Source organism: Geotrypetes seraphini, chromosome 3 (assembly GCF_902459505.1).
Source record: "Geotrypetes seraphini chromosome 3, aGeoSer1.1, whole genome shotgun sequence".
In the NCBI taxonomy this organism is placed as follows: domain Eukaryota; kingdom Metazoa; phylum Chordata; class Amphibia; order Gymnophiona; family Dermophiidae; genus Geotrypetes; species Geotrypetes seraphini.
Genome location: NC_047086.1, coordinates 346,090,734 through 346,107,856, shown reverse-complemented (window position 1 = coordinate 346,107,856; position 17,123 = coordinate 346,090,734). Strand labels below are relative to the sequence as shown.

General features: G+C 44.6%; 1 protein-coding gene across 3 annotated transcripts in view; it reads right to left on the bottom strand.

Moving 5' to 3' along the window:
* SYT14 (synaptotagmin 14) overlaps positions 1 to 17,123 on the bottom strand; it is a 235,797-nt gene that overhangs the window by 54,461 nt on the left and 164,213 nt on the right. For all 3 annotated transcript variants that reach the window (XM_033939955.1, XM_033939956.1, XM_033939954.1), the window contains one exon: positions 3,289 to 3,741. In XM_033939955.1, coding sequence (XP_033795846.1) covers positions 3,289 to 3,741 — 453 coding nt within the window. The remainder of the gene's footprint in view (positions 1 to 3,288; positions 3,742 to 17,123) is intronic.

The following is a 17,123-nucleotide window of genomic DNA, read 5'->3' as shown; positions in this document are numbered from 1 at the left end:
GAACGGATTATGCTCGTAATCCAAGGTACCACTATAGTACTGTATTTCCCAATGTATAGGCAGCGGCCTATACATGGGTTTTACAATCTCCTGCAGTGGGTGCAGCTTCCTTATATGGGGCGGCCTATCTAAAGACACTGTAGATAATGTGCCCCATTAGTAGATCAGCCCCCGTACCTGTAGCTCCCTCCTGGACGGCTGACGGCTGCCTCCTGCAATGTTGCAGCCAGCGGTGCAGAGCAGGAGCGATCTTTTCAGCATCCAACCGGCCACGCACTACTTCCTCAATGCCTGCGAGTCCCGCGAGAACTGTCGTAGGCATTGAGGAAGCAGCGTGGGGCTGACTGGATGCTTAAAAGATCACTCCTGCCCTGCACCGCTGGCCGTGACATTGCAGGAGGCAGCTGACAGAGGTATTTACCGGGGGGGAGGGGAGGAATGTATAGGCTGCCCCATTGTATAGGCCGATTTAGGTTTTAAAACTCTTAGATAAGCCATGGCTAGTAACATGGGGCGTCTTATCCATGAGTTTTAAAACCTAAATCGCCATTTCCTGCGGCCTATACATGGGGAAATACGGTATGCCTTAACGTTGAAAACTCCTCTTTCCCAAGCCAACATTCATAAACTAAAGAGTGGGTCAACATTCACTGCTTCAGCATTTATCTTGATATTCACTGCCAATATATGGAAAGTGAATATTTAGATAAGGTGGTTGTCACCAGAACTTATTTAAATAGTGGCTCAAACAATGCAGGTAGCACTGGCATCACTTATTTGTTTTTTATTTAAAAATTTATATTCCGCATATCTGACAATTCTATGTGGATTACAAAATAACATACATAATAAAATCACAAAAACATGACAAAAGACAAAACAAAGCATCAAAGCACCAAAACATAAAACATCAAATCAAAAAACCCCAGAACCTGACACTTTCCCAAAAAACATTGCATTCAACACTGAAAAAAAAAACGATCTACGACAAAGAATGAAAAAAATACAGCATCTAAAAGAGCCTCTTCAGATCTTCAAAGTGCGCACAAACCCCTTCTTAAACTAAAACACACTTGTAGCGTGCCTCAATTCCAACGATAGCACATTCCAACAAGTTTGCCCCTGGACTGAAAACATGGTTTTACGAGACCCTGCCAACCTCACTTCACTTAAAGGAGGAACCTCCAAACTCAGTTTGTCCATGGATCGGAGGCTCCGCCTTGGCCGATATAAATGTGACAATGATTGCAGCGTCTTTGGACTGTCATCATTCAAAAGTTTAAAGATTGACTAAAGTGGTTAAGCTGTGCAGAGGGCTAAGGAGATAAATAAGGATCCAGATCATCATAGTTTGAAGACGACAGTGGAGTTTTATTATACCACAGGAATAAGTTTTATAAATGCATTTTCACAGAGATTACAATCCCATAGCATTATATTCTAATTCTTTCTTGGGGGACCAGCCTTAGAGACACACATCCTCCTTAACACACGAACCATAGTAGTCTCAGCTGTGAAAGCACTACTCCGTCACCTTTATGTACCAACTTTGTGTCACTGGTTATGATCTTTATCCTTATCATCCCATCAAAGTTTGGAGGAATAACTGCCTGGCAAACGTCCTTGTACTGGCACTGCTTTCTATCCATCGACGAAAATACCACTTCCACCTTGTGATTTCTTAATATATGCCTAATTGTGGCCAGCGTCACTGCCTGCCCCTCTCCCCCAAACTGCTACTTCAACATGGTGGGAACGGCATCCTCATGTGCACTTAAAATAGCACAGCGGTATTTACATCTTTTTACCTTCCTGTGTCTATCCCAGTCACTACTCTATATTTCTCCCTTTCAGCTGTTTCCCCAATTGCATACTCTAGCTGTCTTGTTCCTCTCTATACCAACAATCCCTCTGCGCCCTTCTGTTTTGTTTTCAATGAGTCCTTTTTAAAAAAAAATTCTTTATTGACTTTTCTGACTACAAATGCGCAATAAATGATTCACATATTTGCACCTTACATAATAAGCGCAAGAAAACTTACAAATATTACTGCACAGTGAAATTTCCCCCACCCTCCCAATAAAAAAATATAATAAAACCTTCATGAAACTATTCATAAAATCCTCGAATCAATTCCAATTCTATTCCCTTCCCTTACCCCCCCCCCACCACCCCCATCCCCAGGATGTGTATGTTTACTTGTCTATAAAATTAAATAAATTATTCCTCTTTACAGTATTTAGCCAATGGCTCCCAAACATCCATAAAATTCTTAAAGCGTCCCTGTTGTATGGCCATGCAACGCTCCATTTTATAAGTATAACACAGGGATTCCCACCAGAACCTATCCCAGCTTTTTCAATTTCTCATGAGCCCTTTTTGGTTCTTAGCCCTACTCCCTTTGCTGCTTGTGTTCATACCCTGTGTGTGCCTCTCAGGCTGCCACATGTTTGTGCCCGATTTCTTTTCTGAGCGGTCATAACCAATTTCTATTTTCAATCTGGATAACTTTATCCAGTTAACTAAGAACAGCTTGCTATCTGTCCTAAATTATCTAGAAAAGTTAATGGATAGCAGACCAAATATTGACAGGTAAGCTTTTGGGCCCCTCTGGCTCTACCCACACTTTTGCCTCAGTGCTATCTGGAAAGTAGGGTTACCATATGGCTCCAGAAAAAGGAGGATGGATTGAGACATCCAGGTTATACTTCGACTGAAAGCAATGGAACTAAGGAAGACAGATTGAGACATCTGGGTTTTACCTCCATTGAATGCAAAGGAAGTAAAACCCAGATGTCTCAATCAGACTTATTTTTTCTGGAGCCATATGGTAACCCTACTGGAAAGGCCCCTGAATATTGTAATCTGTAGCACTTACGTGCCGTTACCTCCATAATTGCTTATCAATACTGACCCAGAGGTTTTTTGAAATTCTGTATAAATGAGAGTTTATACATTTTATCGCAAAAGGTTTAAATGAATTCCTTTTAATGTCAGTCATAAGTGTTGTACATTGTGATTCTTTTTACTGACAAGGTTTCAATTTACCATTTACTTGCATATTTGTGTGAGGATATGTGGGTACTGGGCAAAAATCCTTAAGTATGGCTCGTACTGCTCAGTATGAAATGTCAAAATATATCTGAAACTCTGCTGTTTTTGAAAACTAAAGAAAGAACTAAGTCGAGGTGATGTGTTGACAACTGAAGTGGTAATTAGTGGCCATTCACCTCAAATTACAATATAATTTGGAGCACTCTTTCTTACTCTGCTTTATTTGGTACTTACAGAGAGACTGTGGGAAGACTCCAGTGTCACTGGTATTGACATCTTCCCTTGCAGGTTCAGCTTTGTTAAGTAAAAAATTTTTTCCCCAACAATCCTTTCCTTTTTCATACGATGTATACTATATAGTCTAAATCGGACGGCATAATTCCCAATCATCTCAGGCTCAATGTGATTAAACTTCAATGTTTCTGTAAAAACAGGACACAGTCCCCGCTGGATGCAAGTTTTTGCTCTCTGTTTCTTTACTGGTAGAAGAACAAGGTGGACTTGCCATGAGCTGTTACTCCCTATCCTGTTATATGTTGGGATATCTGTGACAGCTGTCACAGTTACTAGAAGCTTCTGTTCTTCTGAATCATAGTCAAAAGTCACATCAAGGGTGCCATATTTAGCTTCCGGCTCAGGATCAAAAGATTTAGGAAGCTGTGAAGATGATCCTCTTGCTGACATATCCTAAGATAGAAAAATATGATTATATGCATTTATCATTTTACTCTTTTAGGAAATTAAGTATGGAAACAAACAGAATTCTATATAACACAGTAACAGTAGTGTTAGTGGATAAGGTTCAGTTTCATTCAACTAGTCCAGGGGTCGGCAACCTGCAGCTCGCAAGCCACATGCAGCTCTTCTGCCATATGGTTGTGGCTCTCCAGGCCGTGACCCTTTAATCTCCCTCCAAAAGCCCACAATTCCCCTCCCCAACCTACTGAGGTACCTGGTGGTCCAGCGGGGGTCTTCGTGGCAGGAATGTGGCCCTCTTGATCCTTTCTCCTTGTGGCTGCCTTCTAAAATGGCTGCCACGACCGCTCGCAGCAGCTCACGGTACTACAGGAAATGCCACAAGCAGCCGTAACAGTTCACCACAGCCATTTTAGAAGGGAGCTGCATTGAGGCAGGAGTGAAAGGGCCATGCTTCTGCCACAAAGACCCCTGATGGACCACCACGTACCTTGATAGACCCAGAAGGGATCGTGGGGTTGGGATGGAGATTAAAGGGGCTGGGCCTGGAGAGTGGAGAGAACCTTGGATATGGGTTGGGGGGAGGGGGACAGGCAGGAGCAGGGAAGGGAGGAAAGAGAAGTGCAGATCTGCAAGGGGTTGGAGAGAAGGAAGAGGGGACAGAAGCTAGATCTTGGGGAGGGAAGAGGGAAGAGAGAATGAGAGATCTGGATCATCTCAAACTTCCATCTCTACCCATTTCGGCTCTTTGTAAATTTTAGGTCAAATTTTTTGGATAAATTGGCTCTTTGCTTTAAAAAGGTTGCCAATCCCTGACCTAGTCTGTTGTTTCCTTCAAACCTGCTCTAGCTTAGCACACATCTCAGCTGCTGGTTGCACAAGAATGACCACCTACAGGATGTTGTGCTTGTTATAACCAAAGCAAAATAATGTAAATCTTTTCTGATTGTACATTTCAGATGCGAAGTGTGAACGTTCTTTGCCATGAGGACCATATTGTAAAACAGTGGTGCCAACACAAGAGAGACAATTGTGATCTACAGAATGTAGTCCAAAGAACAATGGACTGAAGGATGCTAAATTAAAATATTATTTTATTAAAATTGCCCAATATGGCACCTTTCACCAATGAAGAGCAAGGAGTCGCGAGGAAGAGATGTCAATCACTCAACCGTGGGCTTGAATTCAGAGTACACTTTATTTGTAGCAGCAATACATAGAGACTCGACACTGACAGTGTTTCGGTGGAATTAGTGGATTTTATGGAGAGTTTTCTGCTTGTTTTTACAACTGAACTCCCTTTTATATCTACACCTTGTATAAGAGAACTTATATTTTTAGTCTGTCAGTGTCGAGTCTATGTATTGCTGCTACCAATAAAGCGCACTCTGAATTCAAGCCCACGGTTGAGTGATTGACATCTCTTCCTCGCAACTCCTTGCTCTTTCTTGCTTACTTTGTCGATGGGGCCCACTGTGCTCTTTCTTCATTGACTTCACATTTCAACAATGGCCATTAGTGAAGGCAAAGAATGCTGGCACTGGAACATGGTTGGTGTCAGCATTCTTTGCCTTTACTAAAGTGCTTGTACACTCATTAACTGTTAATTGAGAAATGCCATTTTCTGGATGTGGGAAAAATGGCCTTAACACTTGGGAAAAACCAGCATAAAAACTTTTCCCATAGCTTGGTTAAAGGACCCCTTACTGAAGTACATGAAATTCAGTTCATGGTGTTCTTATTGTAAATAACATCCTTCCCAGCCATTCTCAACGTGTTTCTTCTGTCAGAATTTCCTCAGCATAACTATTTGTAGCACTTTATCCCTTAGCAACGATATTGTAACGTCAAAAATCCTTATAAGAACATAAGAAGTTGCCTCCACTGGGTCAGACCAGAGGTCCATCGCGCCCAGCGGTCCGCTCCCGTGGCGGCCATCAGGTCTGTGATCTGTGTAGTGGTCCCTGACTATTCCTATAACCTATAACCAGTCAATCAGATACAGTATAATAATTTGAGTTAGAAAACAAACTATTTTATCAGAGCAGCCTCTTATATAGAGAAGACATCTAACTGCAATGTTACTTGCATGGATTTGAATTTGTGAAGACAGAGAAAAAATTTTTTATTATATCTGGAATATTGCTTAGAAGACAATGTTTTACATCAATATATATAACGAGTCATAAACAATAATACTTCAGTGCAAATCCAGGCAAATTTTCTTTATGGATTAGCAACACTGGGCCCAGTACTGATAAATGGTGGCAGTATCACTGAGGTTATTGCAAGTGACAGCAGTGTTCACTGATCACCACACTGGGCAGTTCACTGTAAATAATGGCTCAGAATAAAATTATACTAGATGAGGATCCTAAATTTGAAAAGGACTAACTTAAAAAATATGAATAATTATCTTAAGCAGATAACAGATTTCTCACATTTATTTCATATCTTTTGAGTTTACTGCTGTAATCTCTGGGAGCCCAGTACTAAGGGAACATCATTTTCAGTTGGGGATTTAAACAGATTCACTCTAACATTCTCACCAACAGCATATGACCGAGTATCTCGGAGAGAGCGAGATGCTCAAGGCTCAGGCAAGAGGCAGGAAGTCCAGGAACTTCTTTCACCAGCACTGGCACCGGCACATCCTGTGGGTTGCGTGCCGGTGCCAGATGGGGTAAGGCTGAATGCTGTTCGGGCGGGCGGAGGGTGCCGGTTCGGGGGGGGGCATTCGCGAGCAGGGGGGGAACGATGCCGGTTCTCGGGGGGGAGGGGGGTGCTTGCAAATTGAGTCAACGCGCGGTTTGCGAGACAAGATTTGCGAGAATGTTTTGCTCGTCTTGCAAAACACTCGCAAACCACGTTATTCACAAACCGAATTTGCATCCAGCATTGCAGTCAATAAGAATATATCCCCCCTTTTTACTAAACTGTGACAGTGGTTATTAGCGCAGGGAGCCACGCTGAATGCTCCTCACTGCTCCGGACGCTCATAGAGTTCCTATGAGCGTCGGGAGCAGCACAGAGCAATCAGCACAGCTCCCTGCGCTAATAACCACTGCCACAGTTTAGTAAAAAGGGGGGATAATGAACTTTAGAGAAGATATGATTTAATGTGGGTAATAAGCATCTTTATAAAGGAATGTCTTGAATTGATCAAAGGAAGGCTGAGTTGGTAAGTGGAGGGGTAGTAAGATCTATGGATCTGGACCTTGCACTGAAAAGATGGAATATCTGGTGTGCTCTTTCTCTATAGTTCAGGATAACTAATTGATTTTGCTGAGCCAATCTAAGGGCTCCTTTTATCAAGGTGCGGTAGGGATTAGAGAATGACACGGTGAAAAAATTGGTCCCCGTCACCGCCCCGTCCCCGTCTCACCATCCTCTGCACCGCCCCGTCACCGCCATTCCCTTCACCGCCCCGTCACCGCCACTGCCACCCCATTCACCGCCCCGTCACCGCCACTGCAACCCCATTCACCGCCCCGTCACCGTCACCGCTGCATACATAAAAGCCTCAAACGGGTACGATTTTATATACTTTTCTTTATTTACGTATAAAGGAAACATTCTTTAAAACTTTAAAACTTAGTTAAATATTAGTTAATAACTATACAAAAACAAACACGACATGTACTTTTAATGCTTACAATGTTAGCCTACATGGTAAGTAGACGCGGCCGCTGTACCTAATCGTGGCAAAGATCTCCCTGCCGTGATTAGCATAGTGACCGCGGCTACGGCTGCAAGTCTCCCCTCCCCCCAGCGATCACGACAGGAGGGCACCCAACCCCTCCTGTATGCTTCTCCTCTGATCCTCCTTCCCTCAACCAAGCATCTCTCTCTCTCCCTCCATGAGTCCAACTTTTCACTCTCTGCGCTCTCCCCCTTCCCCAGTGTAACATTTCTCCTTCCCTCCTTTCTGTCCTCCCCATCCATCTTGCCCTCTCCATGAGTCCAACACTTTCTGCCTCCTGCACACTTTCTCTCTCTGTCCTTGCCTCTTCCCTCAGTGGTATCCCTCCTTCGCACCCCACAACCCAACATGCTCTCTCCCCATGCACCATCTCACCTTCCCCTCCAGTGTGTAGCACCTTTCCTTTCCCTCCTTTTCTGCCAGGTTCAGCAGTACCTCTTCTCCCTTCCTTTTACTTCCCCCTTGTCCAGCAGTACCCCTTCTCCCTTCCCTGTTCCCATTGTCCAGCAGTACCCCTTCCCTCCTGTCCAACAGTATCCTTTCTCCCTTCCTTCTTCCCCTCCTCCCCTTGTCCAGCAGTACCTGGTGTACACTGGGCAGGAAGAGAAGCTCCGGCATCAGCGTCAGCTGACTAGCAACTTCCTGCAGCTGCATCTTTTGCTGGGACTCCTGTCTTCGTGTATCCGGCAGATATGCGAAGGCAGGTGTCCCATACGATGGGGGGTTGCTAGTCAGCTGACGCCGGAGATTCTCTTCTTTCCCAGTGTGCAAGATTGCGCCAGCGTCAGCTGATTTGCAACTGCCTGCTGCCGTCGCGTATGCCGGGACTTCTGCCTTCGCGTATCCGGCAGATACACGAAGGCAGGAGTCCCAGCATACGCGACGGCAGCAGGCAGTTGCTCAGATTGCGAGTTCGGGTACTAGACTGTGTATTCCTGTAGACCCCCCCCAACGGCCCTCCCGACAATCGCAGCAGAAGGGTACCCAACCCCTCCTGCCGGTCCTCCCAATGGCCTCCCCTAAGATCGCCGGCAGGAGGGTACCCAACCCCTCCTGCTGGACCCCCCCCCCCCAACGAACCCTCCCACCCCGGAACCCCCTTAGTCTTACTTTCCAAGTTGGACCGGACGGCTCCTCACACGTATGGCCAGCAGGCTTGCCTCCGTCCAAATGAGGCGGGCCCGCCCCTACCCTGCCCAACCCACAGGATCCTAGGGCCTGATTGGTCTAGGCACCTAAAGCCGCTCCCGCTATAGGAGGGGCCTTAGGTGCTTGGGCCAATCAGGCCCTAGGATCCTGTGGGTTAGGCAGGGGAGGGGAGGGGCGGGCCCGCCTCATTTGGACGGAGGCAGGCCTGTTGGCCAGACGAGCGAGGAGCTGTCCGGTCCAACTTGGAAAGTAAGACTAAGGGGGTTCCGGGGTGGGAGGGTTCGTTGGGGGGGGGGGGTCCAGTAGGAGGGGTTGGGTACCCTCCTGCCGGCGATCTTAGGGGAGGCCATTGGGAGGACCGGCAGGAGGGGTTGGGTACCCTTCTGCTGCGATTGTCGGGAGGGCCGTTGGGGGGGGGTCTACAGGAATACACAGTCTAGTACCCGAACTCGCAATCTGAGCAACTGCCTGCTGCCGTCGCGTATGCTGGGACTCCTGCCTTCGTGTATCTGCCGGATATTGGCAGGAAGGGTTGATCTGACAAATGCAAGTTGGATCGAGAGTAAATGCGGCAACGTGCGAGTTGGATCGAAAGTTGGAGGAGACAGACAACATGGCGGAGACATCTAACACCCGGTCACGAACACGGTGAAACACAGGTAAATAGCGGTTCCTAGAAGGGGGGACATTGGCCTGCGGGGACAAATCTATTCACCGTTTTTGCGGTCGGTGAAAGGATTTGTCCCCGCGTCTGCGGCGATTGGCTAATGAGGTCACCATAACCCGCAGCCAAACCGCAGCCACGCAGCGGTTTGCTGCGGGGATCGCTCCCCGTGTCATTCTCTAGTAGGGATTTAACGCGCGGAATACCGCGCGTTAAACCGCCTGCCGCGTTAGCCGCTAACTAATGCCTCGTCAATGGAGGTGTTAGCGGCTAACGTGGCAGGCGGTTTATCGCGCCAGACATTTCATCACGCGCTAACCCCCGCAGTAAGCCAAAAAACTAATGCCTCGTCAATGGAGGTGTTTTTTGGCTTACTGCAGGGGTTAGCGCGTGATGAAATGTCTGACGCGCTAACCCCTGTAGCGCGCCTTGATAAAAGGAGCCCTAAGTGTCCTGGTTAGACGATAGCTTCATTTAATTTCTAGCTTAATTTAATTTCCAAACATACATAATATATTGTGCTAGAGCAGCGAGATGACTACTTTGATAAAATCTATATTTGGCATCCAAATGAGACAGGCTTTAGGAAATCACACAGCACTGATAACAACTTTTATTCTACACTACTTGATCCAGGCTAAATTTGTCATACTCCTTTCACTAGACCTCTCTGCAGCCTTTGATTCGGTGGCTCATGATCTTAGCAAGACGACACAGGTATTTTAGACAGAGCCCTTCACTGGTTCTACTGTTATCTTAATAACAAAACAAATACTGATTATCTCTACAATGCACAAAGTGGACAAGTCAGGGTATGAGGATAATTTTAAAATCAGGCATGCATTTTTGGGCTCAAACTATGCACCTACCCATGGATTATTTCAAGATTTTCAAGATTTTATTTTGACTCGATGAATCGCTTATTTACATTACTAAGCGATTTACAAATTTAAAAGGTATAAGCATATACCAGTTTAATCATTAAATATAATGGGTTAAACAGACTGACAGATACATAAGGTAAGAAGGGCAGAATTACAATTGTTTATAATAGAATATAGGAGAAGACATAAATGGACAGAACAATAAGGAGATAAAGTAAAGAATAGAGAAGGACTAAAATACTAAAGATTAAAAGCATCTTTAAAAAGATGACACTTCAGATTGCCTTTGAAGCAATTTAAATCATTTTCTTCTCTTATATATTAAGGTAAGGTATTCCATATTTGTGGGGCCATTACTGAGAACATGTCATGTGGTATGATGCTCATGTAAATTGACCTCTTACAAAATCACAACCAGCGTAAAAGTATGTGCATTGCTTGATAGCATGTACTTTGAAGGAAGATGTGTGAACGGGTGGAGTTTGGATAGAGAATAGGCGGAGAATTCTAAGATACTATTTATACACGTCATTACTACCATCGCTATAAGGCTGGCGCAAGTGATTATACCTTAAATTAAGTTTGCTTTTGACCACTTGTGCTAGTATTTTACAATGAAAAATAGGCCCCAATTTTTCTTTATAAAAAGGGATAAAATAGGCACCTTAAATATCTCTTTTCGTAGGTGCCCTATTGTAAATCTACTATCCCTAGGTGCATTCATATGTTATTATATACATTTACCAGTTGTAAAGCTTGGATTTAGATCTTCAAGATCAGATTTTTTTTTTTCTTCAATGAAAAGATTAATGAGAGATAATGACATGGTTGTACCATTTTTTATCTATTTTACAACCCACACAACCTATTTATATAGATTTAAAACAATAACTTTCTGAGTATAATGTATTCTTGGCAGGATGCAAAATATTTAATTTATATAAATTCCTTCAGTGTTTGAACACAGTCTAATCATAACACCTAATTTATTATATAATACATATGGGATTACATTATTGTTAAATCACATTTGTTCTCTAGAAATGTTTCTAGGTTAAGAATCTACCCAATATTTGTCAAATATAAGCCAACCATAGATGTAACTGAGAATCCAAAGCATTATCCTTTTTTTTGTTTGTTTTGTTCAAATACCAAGCAAGGCATGAGCCTTGTTTGAAGGCTGGACAGGACTGTAGAGAATCACACATTTTTATCAATATTCAGTTTTTCTTACCAACAAAATCTTTTTGGGATCAGTCATGAAACATAACTTTAAAAGTGTTATAAATTGCCTTTTCACTCTATTCATGATTACCCAAAATGCTATACAAGATGAAACAATCACATAAAATCTGAAGCTGCTTCTTATGATAGGGATATCAATTCAGGCAGCTGAGAACCAACCGTTACTTAAATGCTTTAGTTCTTGATGTAGTGATCCACAGAAGACTTTTTTTTAAGGTGAAAGGTACTATCCAATCTGTATAGGATACATAATACATATATTCAATCTGATATAAATAAACTTATTACCGTATTTTCACGCATATAACGCACGCGTTATACACGATTTTACAAACCGAGTATAACTATGCGCGCTATATGTGTTATACAATTTTTTTTTCTCATTGCGATCCGGCATCCCCCCTGCGAACAGGCATCCTCCCCCCACGCTCGCGTCACCCCCCTCCCTCACGATCCTACATCCCCCCCACACCGCAAAGACATCGCTTACTCGATTGGGCACCGGCACCAGCACCAATGCACAGGACGTGCCAGTGCCAGTGCCCGAAGATCCTCCCTCGCCTGGGCTGGGCTGGGCGGTGTGAGGGAGATCCTCCCTCTTCCCTGTGCTGGGCTGGGCTGGGCTTTGAGCATTTGCACATGCTCAAAGCCTTCTGGTCTCGCTCTCTCCGAGATTCTCAGATTCAAAATCTCGAGACCAGAAGGCTTTCAGCATGCGCAAATGCTCAAAGCCCAGACTAGCCCAGCACAGGGAAGAGGGAGGATCTCCCTCGCACCGCCCAGCCCAGCTCAGCCCAGCCCAGGCGAGAGAGGATCTTCGGGCACTGGCATTGGCACGTCCTGTGCATTGGTGCTGGTGCCTGTGCCCAATCGGTTAAGCGATGTCTTTGCGGTGCTGGGGGGGATGTAGGATCGCGGGGGAGGGGGGTGACGCGAGCGGGTGGGGAGGATGCTGGTTCGCAGGCCAGAAGAGGGAGTACGTGGGGGTGGCGGGAGGAGGTTATAGCAGCATGCGCAGTATACGCGTGTGCGTGCTATATAGATTTTTTTTTTTAAAGCAATGCTTTGTTCCCGCGCGCTATACGCGTATGCGTGTTATACATGTATGCGCGTTATATGCATGAAAATACGGTAATTCAGTGAATGAATATTGTGTAGCTAATCCTTGCCACAGAAAATGTGGAATTGGGACACTGGAAAATTCATAATTAATCTATCCAGTGCAAAGACAGAACCACAGCTGTCATTACTGAAGCATTAACAAATCAGAATGGCCTTTTAACTGCCCACTTGGAAAGCCCCTCTGGTCCCTTTCCTGTAGCTTGGACCATGGAAGCTAACTAGCCCCTGACATGGTGAAAGCTGGTTGCCTTTTTTGGTGCATTTGTTTAAAAATATTAACATCTTGTGATCCAGACTTCTTAGTGGTATGTTTGTTCAAAGCAGTAATTATATATGGTTCTGCTTTGTGTATGGAAATATTTCCCTCCTTCATATTCACTCCTTTCACTGTTTTTCCTTAGAGTTATTTTGCATCTTTGGGTCTGCAGGACTTGAGTATTAGAAAAGGATTAGCAATGCCAAGATTACAGCAAAAAGGAAGGACAATAACAAGCTTCCCTTTGGACCTTGCAGTCCCATGGATGCATCTTCAAGTTTATTTTCAAAGGGAAACTCCTTCTGTCAACAGAAAACTCCTGTTACAAATGAGCAATGCTGCCATCTTTCCAGTCTTGGAGCCTCAGGCTGCTAAAACACAGCCCCGTAGAGCCCTGGGCCAGTGCCAGTAAAATAAACAACTCTCTTCTCCCACCCCCACACACAAGGTACCCCCAGAGCTTCACAGCTTTACTGCTAACGGTGGTACTGCAAATTGCAAAATGTCTGCTAGGGAATCAATGAATGCCCAAGTTCAAAATGGCACCAAACAGAGCCTGCCCATTAGCAACCAGGGGAACCCCTAGTAGGTGCCAGAGGGGGAGGGTTTGTTTATCCAACCACTGGTACCTTTAAGAGATAGAAGGCCCAACTTGAGGACCAACAGTTTATAGTTTGTTTGTTTTTTATTTATAGTCCGCTTTATACAAAGCGGATTACAATTATACAATAAAACACAAAAAATACAGACATATACCAAAAAAAATTCATAATACTAAAATCAAGTCAACACACATAGGGCTCCTTTTACGAAGCCATGGTAGCGGTTTAACACGTGTAATAGCGCGTGCTAATTTCCCGGCCGCGCTAGCTGCTACCGCCTCCTCTTGAGCAGGCGGTAGTTTTTCAGCTAGCGCGGGGATTAGCACGCGCTAAACAATGTGCGTGCGATAAAGCCGCTACCGCGGCTTCGTAAAAGGAGCCCATAGACTTTAAAAACAGTTCAATACACACTATGTACTAAACTCTTTACTCTTCAAGGCACAACTCAACACCCATACTTCATTTGACAAAACGGATGACGTTTTAACGGTCGCTTAAACATGCTCAAATTCCCTTGCTGCCTTATATATAATGGAAGACTGTTCCATTCTGTTGGACCTGCACAGGAAAAAACACCTGCTCTAATGGTCTGTAACCTTAGCTCCTTTCTTGCTGGTATTGAAAGATCGCCAGGCCCAGCAGAATGCAACTGGAAGTGCAGCATAACATGAAATGCTCTCAACCAAATGTTTGGGAGCCAACCTGTGTAAGCTCAAATAGGTAAGCAGCAATAATAATTTATACTTAATTCAGAAATTAATCTTAAGCCAATAAAGCGTAATATAATATTCTGATACATGCTCATTTTTTGTCAAAGAGCGATTAATTGAATTTTGTACAACCTGTAGAGCAGGGCTGCCCAATTCCGGTCCTCGAGATCTACTGGCAGGCCATGTTTTCATATCCACAATGAACATGCATGAGGGCGATTTGCATACCAAGAAGGCAGTGCAGGCAAATCGCTCTCATGTATATTCATTGTGGATATCCTGAAAACATGGCCTGCCAGTAGATCTCGAGGACAGGAATTGAGCAGCCCTACTGTAGAGCATTCAACACGTTTTAGGGAACACCCAACAATACAATATTGCAGTAATCAAGGCTTGACAGTATTACTGTCTGAAGTACATTCTTAATCATTCCAATGAAGATACTGATAGATATTTGTATTACTGCAGTCAGTTCCTAAAAGAATAGCAATGGAAATTTATATTTATGGCAGGCGTCACCAACCTGTGGCATAAAGATATTACATCAAAGGAGGAAGTGACGTCATCCCAGTGAATGGCTGCCTAAACTGAGAGCTCCGACGGGGCTGAGGTGAATAGTGGAGCTTAGCGCTTCTAGTGCAAAGAAATTTTGGCAATTCGAGAGATATAGTACAGCCCTAGCCATGGCGACTCGGAAAAAACTTGAAAAATATAAATATTTTGGTGAAGGGGGGGAAAAATCGGCGTCGGACCTGCCGGGTGAGAGTGTGGAGGAAAACTAGATGGCTGCGGGGCCCTTGACTCAATCTGAGTCAGAGAATGAAGGTATACCAGCACACCAGATAGAGCCCGGGGGTGAGGCACACAAGACCATGCAGATGTGGTTTCGTGAATTGAAAGAGGAAATAGTAGGGGTTCGACTTGATGTGAAAACGGCCCTGGCAAAGCTGTGCGATGATGTCGGGGAACTCGGGGCCCGGGTCTCCGTGACTGAAGACCATGTGGAGGCACTATCCACATCTGTGTCGGAAAATAAAGACAATACTAACCGCATTTCTACGGAATTACAAGAGTTGCAGGCGCAGGTGGAGGATCTTGAAAATCGGTCCCGCTGCTGTAACTTGAGATTTAAAGGCATACCCAATGTGGAAGCGTACCGCGACTGCAAGCTGGTGGTGTGGGAGTTTTGTCAACAACTTCTTAATGAGGCAGGAGCAGCGGTGCCGGATGATTTCTTGCTGCAGAGGGCCCATCGTAGTTTGGGGCCATCCCGAGGACAGGGAGCAAAGGATATTATTGCCTATTTTGGGGACTTTGCTTTGAAGGAAAGAGTTCTACAAGCGGCACGCCGTCAGCCGCAATTTCGGTGGAAGGACTTGGAAGTGGGGGTTTATCAAGATTTAGCCTGGTCCACGCTGCAGAAGCGTAAAGCTTTCAAAGAAATTACACAGGCATTGCGTGCTGGAGGCTACAAATACCGCTGGCTTTTTCCCTTTGGAGTTTGGCTGACAGTTAATGGGAAGTCTAAGCGAGTAAGTACTGTAGCGGAGGCATGGGCTGCGATGCAGGATTTGGGTTGTGCAAATCTTCCTGCTGCAGCACCCATTTTGGAGCCTGCAACGACTTCTGGACTGCGTGGGACTTGGACTACAGTGTTGAGATTGGGCAAGAAAACTGCCAAATCAGCTACCTGAAGAAATTCCTTGGCCACATTAGAGGGTTTCTTTGGACTTTTATGGACATGGGTAATGCTGAGTTGGATATGGGTATAGCCCTTTACATTCTTTTAACTTCTGCTTTACCGTATATGTCAAAATTGTGAGAGTTTGCTGGGTTTATGTATATGTTTTCTTTTTGCTCTGCTCAGGTTAGATGGTGTGGAATGTACGGTTGAGGAATTAGGGGTTTGGTCTGTTAAATTGCTGTTTGGATTGGGGTGGGAAGAGAATTCCTCATGTTTCTTACTTCTTTTTTTTCCTTTTCAAGGTTTGGGATAACTTCCTGATTTATTGGTTGAGCTGTGGTGGGGGTTCTCATTTGGGGGTTGGGTGATAAGAGCAGGGATGTTATTTCGGGTTAGTTTGGGGAAGCAAGGGGATTTGGAGTAGTCTCCTGTAGAGGATATCACTTTCTACTGACTGGCTGGTCTTGGCAAGGGGAGATCAGCAACTTGCAGGGGGGGTGATTTGAGGGGGGATAGTAAACTTTTTACTATAGGGACCTGGAATGTTAATGGGATGAATAGTCTGGGTAAACGGAGTACAGTATATCATGAATTGCGGAGGTTACAGTGAGATGTTTGTTTGCTTCAGGAGACTCATCTGAGGCCTCGAGATGTGGAAGTTCTGCACTCACCTGCTTTTGAGCAAGTTTGGACACATCAAAGTGGGAAGACCATCAAGAAGGGGGGGGGGGGTTGGCTATTCTGGTGCGCAAAGGATTGGGATTAGTGGTGCAGCAGGTGTATCATGATTCTACAGGGAGATGTTTAGCACTTCAGGGTACCTTATAGGGCAGAGCTTACTATTATTAACTTATATGGTCCCAATGAAGGACAGGATGAATTTTACCATTCTCTTGTTCCTGACTTGGTAAATTTAGTGCAGGGCTCTGTCTATTTGGGGGGAGATTTTAATGTTACCCCTGATGCCCAGTTGGATCATTCCCGGGGGGGCTCTCAGGCGCCTTCTAGAGCCTCTCACAGGGCCTCTCTTGCTTTGATGGCCTCCCTGGAACTGGTTGATTGCTGGCGCCTGCTGCACCCCTCTCAACAAATTTATACCCACTATTCACATGCTCATCAGTCCTATGCTCGGATTGATGGTCTTTGAACTCATCGAAATCAGTGGGGAGGCGTGAGGCAAGCAGAAATTGGCCCCATAGTTTCAAGTTTATTTGATTAAACGCCTATCAAAATACTAAGCGTTGTACAATAATAATTAAAACATTGACAAAAGTACATAGAGACTAACATCTTAACATACTTCGTGGGGTTTTTTTTGTTTTTTTTTTTGTTAATCTATAAGGACACAATAGGA